Source organism: Oryza sativa, chromosome 7 (assembly GCF_034140825.1).
Source record: "Oryza sativa Japonica Group chromosome 7, ASM3414082v1".
NCBI lineage: Eukaryota > Viridiplantae > Streptophyta > Magnoliopsida > Poales > Poaceae > Oryza > Oryza sativa.
The window spans coordinates 9,478,812-9,488,672 of NC_089041.1; the positions used below are offsets into that span (position 1 = coordinate 9,478,812).

Genomic DNA, 9,861 nt, shown 5'->3' on the forward strand with positions numbered 1-9,861 from the left:
GTGTCACAAGTCTCACAGATTCTGTGAAGCCCCAATTTACATCTTGTTTCCATTTGAGATAAGGGGAGAGGAAAAATTCAAAATAATTGACGATCATTATTTTTCTCCGTTCCATTTCCGTTCCAAAACTTCCAAATTTTGGTCAAAAAATTCTGAAATATCATATTGTAAACTAGCATAGAAGTTGCCCATCTCAAACTTTGAAAGTTCTACAATATGATATTTCAGAATTTTTTACCAAAGTTTGGAAGTTTTTGTCAGGGGTATGTCGGTCATTAGGACAAAATTGTAACGGAGGCTAATTGGAAGACGATGATATATTATAGAAGTTAAGCAAAATATGATTACATATTAGAAGTTTGTATTGTCATGTATCAATATATCATGAGATTATTAGTAATAGCTAAGTACACCGACCCAACCTTACTGTGCAGAGACGATAAAAACTGTAGTGGGCTTAGCATATCACGAGACTATTGGATAATGGACAACTCATCTTTAATTGTGCTAGAGAAAAAAAAAAGTAAATTACAATGTGTACTATGTATTCTTAAAAGTTTTCATACTATATCATCCTTTAACCATTCTTTTCATTTACACAACATCTAACTTTACATTTCAATCTGGACCACCCTACTCTATCCATCTCCAACTCCGGTGACTATGTGACCATTTCGCACACTAACTCTCTCTCTCTCTCTCCTTTTTCTTTTTCTCTTCGACAGTTGGGGAACCGTAAGATCCAGTAAGGAGAAGCCCAAATCTAGCGTCTCTGCTCTTCGTCGGGTCGGTTCCTGTCTCCCCGAGTCCCTACAAACACGACACTGCCGACCTCAACAGTGACCATGACAATAGAGTGCATGATGACAAGGGAGGAGAAAAGATATGTTGGTGACTAGAGGGTGCGGTTGCGCATGCAAAGGCGGAGAGGAGGAATGATGGTGGCTCATGGAGAAAAAGCGGTGGTGGCGGTGCATGGAGCGACAGCTAGTGGTTGCTGCTGGTCTGAGGAGTTTGTTGTTGGCACAACCTCCAACCGAGTTTGTTGTATATTTTTTCTGAGTGCTGTTGATATGTGGGCCACCAGTCATAATAAAGAAATAGCTAGTTTTAAAGTAGTAAAAGAAGTTAAGATAAAGGTGGAGTACTTGATTGGGGATGAAAACGGTTAGGAAACTGAATGGAAACCACTTTTGTCGTTTTCGTTTCCATATTCTTTTCGGAATCGGAATCAGAAAACATTCATGCAAAAACAATCAAATATTATCGAATACAAAAACAGAGCCAATACGGTAACGTATATTTATGGGAATATAAAAACCCCTTAAGTTGAACTTCTCAAATCAATGAAGATGTGTAGTTCAATATCTTTTCTAAAGAAATAAATCGATATTTCTATTTCTTTATCAATTAATAATAATGCAACCAGTTATACACTTTATTTTCTTGGAGAAAAAGAACTATATTCATCTATAACTGCAATTATAAGTAAATCTAATTATTTGGAGTAGAAAAGTCTCAAGCTATTCAGTTGTATATGAGAAATACTTCGTTTCTGATTCCCGAGAAAAAAAAATCTAAATTCGTTTCCGTTTAGAAAAAGTTCCAACGGACACTTTTCGTTTCAGAACCGTTTTCATCCATATAACTCAAGACATTTAACTGTTTATCACTTTTGATGTGGTAATTAATTATTGATACTCATAATCTATTACATGTAGACCCTCGTGTGCATATGATATATCGATTCAGTGGCAAATTATTAATCGCCACATCAAAAAGAGTGGCAAATAATTAAAAATTCCAGGTAACTCGAGTATCATCCCCTTCATTCGGCGTAAAAAGAAAATCTCCCGTCCCGTCTCGTCTCCTCCGTTCCCTGCGCCATCTCGCTGCCGAACAGGGGAGGGCCGTAGGGGTGCCGATCTCCATCTGGCGAGCAGAGCAGGGGAGTGGAGGGAGTGGAGGGGAGGGGATCCTGGTGAGCATCCCACATCCTTGCTTGCGTTCGTTCGTTAACCCTAGCTTCTTTTCTAGATCTGGAGCTAAACCTTAATACAAGTAACAGTTTGTTGTTTGTTCCCCCAAACCTCCATGTCCCAAGTTGGATCCGCCCCTGCCATGGCCAACGAAGAAGCAACGACGTCACCCCAGGCATCTGTGGAGGACAAGGCTAATCGCGTCTTCTTGGATTTCATGACCAAGTAATAAGTTTGATCTTGCTTTCTCTTTTTTCTTCCCCCAAGCATTGCTGAGGTCCTGATATACCTTTTGCAGTACACTAGGTGTATTGGTGTAGAAACTAATTTCAGTAACGGCGAAAGATATTGAATTTGTGATGTGTTGTTTCAAAATCAGTCAGCATGATTTAGGTTAATGTATTCTGACAATTTTTATCTGTAACTACTGACTAACGCAAAACTTTCTTGAACATATTTACAAAAGTTGGATGGTCTGTTTTTTTTGTTCTTTGAATACTATTTCTAGGTGAATATTTCGAAATTTATTATGGTGCACACCTAACTTTATAGGAGCCTAGGAGATGTTGTTATATGGTTATTTTCCTTAATTTTCTTGCACTGGAAAACACTTCCATTAAACTGTTTCTTTCTTGTGTTTGTGAAACTTGTTGAAAGGCATGAGTACATCTGTTATTCCTTTCAGGGTTGCACAGTATGATGAGCTAGTTGATGCAGGAAAAAGGGCTCTTATGATGTTTCATCAAGAGCTAGGTTAGCTCATTTCCTTTTCCCTGAAAAGCCTCAGTATTGACCAGTTTAATTTTCTCTGTTCTTTATTTTTGGATCTGAAACTTTGAAGGAACCTGATCATCCATCGAATGCTTCATTTGTAAGTCCTCTAAAATTCTATTATAACTTACCTATCCCAGTGATACCCCGTGCTGCTGACTACTACTGATAGTTTGGGGCTAAGGTTGGGATCTGTTCAAAATTCAGGTCATAAACTAGATCAGGGGTGAAAATCAGAAAAATTAAAATACCTAATACTTGATCTTACTAAAACCATCGTAGAAAGTTCAAGTTTTTACAGTAGTTTTCTTGGTTGGTAAATTTGAAGCAAACGATATTCATTCTTGCTACATTCTTTTATAATTTTATTTCACCTTTTTTTATGGTTTAATACTTTAATCTTGTATTTATTTCAGTTCTACCTTATGATAGCTGTGCTGCTATTTGTTGGACCACCGATGATGTATTTTTGGAAGTAACTTTCAGTTTACTGAAAGTAACAATTTCTAGCAAACAATTTATTCTGCAAGTCTAAATCCTGCCAAATGGATGTCTGATTCATGTCTATTCTACTTATTTGCTTACCCCCTTTATTACATGGATATCATGTGTAATCTCATTGCGGGTAACTTAAATTCCTATTCATGTTCTGCCATCGCTGTCTTATTCTTTCTGAATAATGCTGAGAAACATTGCACTGCTCACTATTAAGCATGTGCTTACAGTCAACTTGGATATGCACTCACCTATTTCAGAACATTTTCGAAGACCAAAACTCCTCACAGAGTCAGGTGCAATTAGTGAGATAGTCAAGTCTAACCTCAGTGACCGAATGAGGTCTTATCTTGAAGCTGGTTGCACCCATCACAATGAAACCATCCAGAACATGAACAAGTGTAAGTCATAGATCATTTTTCTGTTCTGAATCATCACAGCTCCTGTTGCTACCTATTGTTGTTCTGGGTCTTCTGGCTATACTAGGAAACAGCTACTTTGTGACTAATTATTAAAAGCTTTCTGAAATATTGCTTTCATTCAAATTAATTTCGTGTTTCCTAATATAATGGTATTTAGACAAACCATTGTCACCATTACATTATATAGTACCATGTAAATCCTACAATTACCAAGTTTCTCTTAGCATAAAGAGTTCAAAATTTGAGACACCTTTTTTACTTCGATCCTTTTTGTTTTACACTTTACTCATTACTCCCGTTTTCCAACTAAAGTAGTATTCCCTGTCTTCTGAAGTATTCTAGTATTTCTTTTTATACAAAGTCGTGGGCTGTGTCTATATATTGAAACAGTTCAAACTAACCTTTTCTTTGTGTATTATGCCTCCCTTGGCAATAGGATTGAATCACTGGTATGAATATGCTGTGATATTTTACCGTAATTCTTGTTAGTTGAACTTTGTATTGTGGAATGTACCACCTCTTCATAATATTTTTAAGGAGAAGTAATCGAAAGTTCAAACACAGCATTTTCTTGTTTTAATTCAATTTTTTTACTAGCATTTTCATAATATTTGTCCCCAGCCTGAAACTAGAATAGAAAGATAATGCACTAATAATTTAGTCATTAATTATCCTTTGTTTGTTGTACAAATAATTCTAATGCACAGCAGTTTCTGTGGAAGTGTGTGGTGTCTTCTGTGCTTTGACAGCTGACCTTCTTTCATCAATTACATATTTTGTTTCTATTTCGTCATAACACAATATTCTTTTTCAACTATGTCTATTTGACAGTACATTTTTTTGGTTGCAGTACATTCTTGTCAAGAGAAACTCAATGACCATATAAGCAAAGGTAATTTCATCTTTCTCAGCAGCACCATAAGAACAATGAACATTGTTATTCTATATTCGAAAAGAGTTTTGCCCTTTTGCTAGTTTTTTGTATCTGTAATAGAACTAGTATTAAGAAGAAGTTAACTGTTTGGCACAGCATTTAGTATGTGCATTTTATTTCTGTTGCGCAGCCTTTCCTTGTTTTCATTTTCTGTTTTTATTCGTCCAAGAATTATGAAACATGAGCAAAACTTACAATGGTTGCATTTTATCTCAGTGCCATTCCATCTTTGCTTTTCACGTGCACATGTTGAAAACATTTGGGTTGTAAATGCTCGTGGTAATGGTATCTTACTAATAATATGCCTTTGTTTCTCGTCAGCCAAATTATTGCTTGAAGAACTCCATATTCTGGAGGAAGATGTTTATAGTACCACACTAAAAGCCTGTCTGAGTTCCTTAAGACATATGGATGATTGCCCTGATGATAATAGTCTTACAAATATTTTTTCTGAGGTGGGCATTCCCCTTTTAGTAGTATTAGGCAAAATTGGTTATATAGCATCGAAAGTTCACGTTTTTGGTTTTATAGCACCGAGGTTACCGGTTCACTTTAATAGCATCCAAAGTTCACCTTGTTCCCATTTTTAGCACTTCCGTCAATTTTTCCGTCCGTCTTGATCGTTATTGATCCAGCCACACACATGATATGACATTTCTACCCCTCATTGACATGCATTATACTTGTACTTGTGAGGGGTAGAAACGTCATATCATGTGTGTGGCTGGATCAAGACGGACGGAAAACGATCGAGAATTGACGGAAGTGTTAAAAATGGGAACATGGTGAACTTTGGGTGCTATTAAAGTGAACCGGTAACTTTCGGTGCTATAAAACCAAAAACGTGAACTTTCGATGCTATATAACCAATTTTGCCATCGTATTATTAGCCCCTTGGTCCTGGCTTTCAATTGTGCAAAAATGATACGCCTGATAAGAATTAAAACAAGGCTCACTGAGAAAAGTTAAGAGCTTTTTGACAGCATGTTTACCTCTTTTTTTTGGGGTAAGGATTGACGAGATATTTCGTGTAGCAGGATGAACAGCAATCTGGGGATTTGCTGGACAAAGCAGTGTCCTGTGCAAGTGTGATGGTCCTGGTTCACAATATGTTAAAACTCGATTATACGATGCAGGTTAGCAAAGCAAGCATCTATATATAACTGCTTTCATTCGATTGCTTACATTTTTGGCCTACACTGCAGGAGAAGATTGTTAAGGCATTATGCATTAAAACAGCATCGTCAGAGCTAGAGGGCTACTGTCAAATGTGGGATTTGCGACCATACATCGATGACAATGTCATACAACTTGCGTGGCAGTTTGTTTCTTAGAGGGTCCAAAGCCACTGGAGAAGATGAAGAGAATCACACATTCACAGTTTCACACAGTGTTGACAGGCAGGTGACTTTCCAATGAGCAGCAGTGGTCATGATAAGCAGCAGCATTAGTCAGTATTGAGTAGTGGATCAATTGATGATGATCCAACAATGAACTACATTCAAATGGAACTGTCAACTGTACATATGTTTATTAGGACACTACCAATTAATTTTTTGGGTATGAAGAGGAATTTTATGAGGCCAAGCTGTAATGAGTCATGAATCTGCCAGCTAATTACGGTTGCTTTTGTTCATGCGCTTAGCCGCTTGGTTGCAAATCTCTGTGACAATGACCTCGTCATGGTTGTGCATCTCTAGTGACTGCCTCCATTCACTTGATGGAATCATGGTAAGAGTTGTAATCGGTAGTATCTCTTCGGAAATATTGCTCGGTTGGTCGGTAATCGACTATATTTATCAATTAGACATCAATATGATGCTGAAAGAATTTAGAAAAAAAAAATCAAAGGGTATGACGCTGAAAGAATTTAGAAAAATATCAAAAGGTAATCAATATGATGTTAAAAGAAATTAGAAACCTTTGTCGTCGTCGGAGCATGCCGCCAAGGAAGCGGTGAGGCTGTTCCTTGGTGAGGAAACTTGTTCCCAGTGCTACTACGGAGGGAGGCGCCTATGGTTTCCTCCCCCAGATCTGGTCGACGACATGGTGATGATAGCGAAGCGGCATGGCATAGCTGCCGGGCGACGATGGTAGAGCGGGGACTTCTCTCTCTCTCTCTCTCCCCTCCCTCTGTCCCCTTTGCATTCGTTCGTGACAGGGTGGCGCGGCATCGGAAACAGGTGGTGAGGGCGACCTTGGCTGTTGGGGGCGGCGTGACGAAGATGGAGACGAGTGACTACTGAGCAGCGGAGGCGTCATCCTCTCCTCTCCCTGCCTCGCCAACCGAGGTGGCGCGGAGCATCAGTGGAACATCACCGAGGTGACAATGACTTTGGGCGTTGTGGTAGGATTGGAGGGGGCGGCTAGTGGGGTCGGTGTCAACCATGGAGGTAGGAAGCATGGTGGTGATGGCGGAAGACGGAGGCCAGTCAGCACACTGATAGGTAGTGCACGACGGCGGCGAGGGTGTTCTTAGAGGTGGAAGGGTCGATTGTGCCGGCACACTAGTGGCATGCACATCGACGAAGCCACGAGCCTAGGTGGCAGTGGTGGTGGTGGCAGAGTTGGCGAATGGTGGTATTGGCTGGTCAACTCGACATCGCGTTAGGAGCAAAGTCGAGCGCAGTGGGCAGCGTTAAGGGCAGTGGTGGAGGTCCGCGGCGAAGGCGGTGTGGCTTCTACTAGCACGATGGAGTTTGTCCGGGTGGCATGTGGTCGGTGCTTGATAATGTCAAGGCGGCTTGGCGGACTAGTTTTGACCCTTGTCTTTACTCATGGGGGACGGAGGAGCTTGCTTTTAGCAGCGAGGGGGCGTGGAGGAGGAAGGGAGGATCAGATTCGCATCCCTCGAAGAGTCGAAGTTTGCAGCAACAAGGAAAAACTTGAAGCTAGTCTTCTAGTCCTTTTTCTTTTCGGTTGATTGTTTTTCTTTGTATTTCAGTGTTGAGATGTCGAGTGTATGTACTTGTATAATGTTTGGTTGTGTATATCCATCTATGAACGGATTTCTATCCATTATCTTAAAAGAAAAAATAATCAAAAGGTAATATGCTGCTGAAAGAAATTAGAAAAAAAAAGGAAGGTAACGGTCGGAACGGTAACACTACTTATACGAACAATGGTCTGTCAGAAATTTTTGTGACCGTTTTCATCGTTATGTTTGACAAACTAGTTATAGAGTATACACTACAATATCAATTAAAAAGTGCAAACCAACAAGAAATATTTTTCTACATTACTCAGTACAATTTTTTTCTGTTATGGACTATGCAACATAACTACTCTAATATATCAACGTTTTGTAGATAATGTTCTAATATCAATTAATACATTACTCAGTACAAACTTTTTCTGTTATGGACTATGCAACATAACTACTCTAATATATCAATTTATGTAGATAATGCTCTAATATCAATTAATAATTGCAAATTTGGGTAGTAGATTGAATTAAAATATAGCCAAATAAAATGAAACATTTCAGCATTATACTTAGAAGAAGTATAAAATTTTCACACACGCAAACAAAATAAAAGTAATGTTCGTGGTCGGCAGGATTCGAACCTGCGCGGGCAAAGCCCACATGATTTCTAGTCATGCCCGATAACCACTCCGGCACGACCACTTCTTGTTTAAATTCCTCACATTATTCTACATAAAGTAATCAAATATGATTTTCTCCTGATATTTCACCATCCGTACCGCACGTGCAGGGCAGACGCCATGGAGACCGCCTCCGCCTCCGCCTCCGATCCGCCGCCTCTCCGCCGCCGCCGCCAGCGCCAGCGCCGCCTCGTCTTCGACCGCCGCTACGGATGGATGTACGTATGATCACTCGTCTTCCTCCCTCTCTCCCTCTCTTCGCCTCGTTGTGTTCCCTCGTGCTCACCACCGTCTCCCCGTTTTCCCCCCGGCGCCGCAGCTTCGACGAGTGGACGGACCCCGCAGACGCCGCCCTCGCCGGAGGCAGGGGGATGTGAGTACTCTCTGACGCCGCCCGGTCACGTTCACGTCGGACCAAAATCTTCTAGGCTTTTTCTCCACGCCGCGCGTGCTCATGGCTTTTATGTCCGCCCCCCACTCCTTGCGTTTCAGGTTCTGCGTGCTGCCGATGGCGCGGTCGCTGGTGGACGTCGCCGTGTCCTCGGTATACACCCCCATCTCGATTTCGTTTGGTAGATTTTGGGAAGAGGAGGGAGGTGGATTTGTTCGTCCTGGGTTTATCTTCAATTTCAGAGGGGGGCAGCATATGGGGATATTTTTTAGTCTCACGTTTGCAATGCCTGGGATAATTTGATTGTGTGGTTCACAGATGGATTTGCCACTAGTTTCCTGGTGAATCCTGCAATTTCGTTATTGTTTGTTGCTACTTGTTTTTACGCACTAGGATTGTGATTACTCCCATTTTTTTTGGTTGGGGTGTGGGGAATTAATTTGGGTTGAGTTCCTGGCTTGAGATTCTGTATTGTGATGTTTAGCTATATCGAACAATTAGCTATGTGTTGTTTAGCTGTATTGAACATATATTGAAGTTTACAATTAGCTATGTTGTTTACCTATAATGAACAATTAGCTATTCTATTCTTTCATTTGCTTCCCAGTAGCCATGGTTGAAGCCTATTTGATCAATATCTGAAGGTAGTTGTTTTCTTTTTCAGGTTACCTATGCAGCAGACTCAGTTAGTCAAGCTCTCGAGCGCTGTGGAACCTCATCTCCCATAGCATATCTTCCGCCCCTATCATTGCACAGGAAGCAACAAACATGGTTTCGTGAACTTGAGCATGTTGGAGTTATAGCTGATACAAAGTTAATACCCTGCAGAACTATGTGCAGCTTGGGGTGTATCAGCACTGATGGCCACTGATTGACAAGGCAGTGGTATCACCAATTGAATGCCGAGCTTCTGTTTACAATACGTTAGTTCAGTTTCGGAAATGTCAAATTCGTACAATGTCATCGTGGAGCCCTTTGTCTGTGACTCTCTTTTGTCTCCTTTTTGAAGAAAGCATGAAGTTTGAGATTGAGCCATTGGGGTCATAATATGACCGTTGTATTAGCAATATGGTAAAGTTTTGATGGAATCGTACCATGTTGAGATTGGGTCATATTAGCAATATGGTAAACCATGGTTGGCCTGGTGACAGATCAGATTTCACTAACATACCTTGCAGAAATTAGAGAGTTCACATTGAGTTTTTCTAGTTATGTTTTCTAATTCAACTTGAGGGAGTCAGATAACACCAAACATTGCTGTCC

General features: G+C 40.4%; 2 protein-coding genes and 1 non-coding gene across 4 annotated transcripts; 2 read left to right on the forward strand and 1 right to left on the reverse strand.

Moving 5' to 3' along the window:
- Positions 1 to 1,830: 1,830 nt before the first annotated feature.
- Positions 1,831 to 6,237, forward strand: LOC4342882 (uncharacterized). Of its 2 annotated transcripts, none has more exons than XM_015792542.3 (8): positions 1,831 to 1,981; positions 2,069 to 2,204; positions 2,665 to 2,732; positions 3,506 to 3,646; positions 4,518 to 4,559; positions 4,923 to 5,056; positions 5,639 to 5,737; positions 5,807 to 6,237. In XM_015792542.3, the coding sequence occupies exons 2-8, from the start codon at positions 2,095 to 2,097 to the stop codon at positions 5,933 to 5,935; spliced, it is 723 nt and encodes a 240-aa protein (XP_015648028.1). In that variant the 5' UTR covers positions 1,831 to 1,981; positions 2,069 to 2,094; the 3' UTR covers positions 5,936 to 6,237. The 2 variants fall into 2 exon arrangements, with proteins under 2 accessions (XP_015648028.1, XP_015648029.1); XM_015792543.3 differs by having other exon boundaries at positions 2,105 to 2,204.
- A 1,910-nt stretch (positions 6,238 to 8,147) lies between these two features.
- On the reverse strand, positions 8,148 to 8,229 carry TRNAS-AGA (transfer RNA serine (anticodon AGA)). The gene has a single exon. It is a non-coding gene; the product is annotated as a tRNA-Ser (tRNA).
- Positions 8,230 to 8,315: 86 nt separating this feature from the next.
- On the forward strand, positions 8,316 to 9,633 carry LOC4342884 (uncharacterized). Its single transcript, XM_015790061.3, has 4 exons — positions 8,316 to 8,425; positions 8,527 to 8,580; positions 8,700 to 8,751; positions 9,263 to 9,633. Exons 1-4 carry the CDS (start codon positions 8,328 to 8,330, stop codon positions 9,467 to 9,469), a joined length of 411 nt encoding a protein of 136 aa, XP_015645547.1. The 5' UTR covers positions 8,316 to 8,327; the 3' UTR covers positions 9,470 to 9,633.
- The last annotated feature ends 228 nt before the right edge of the window (positions 9,634 to 9,861 follow it).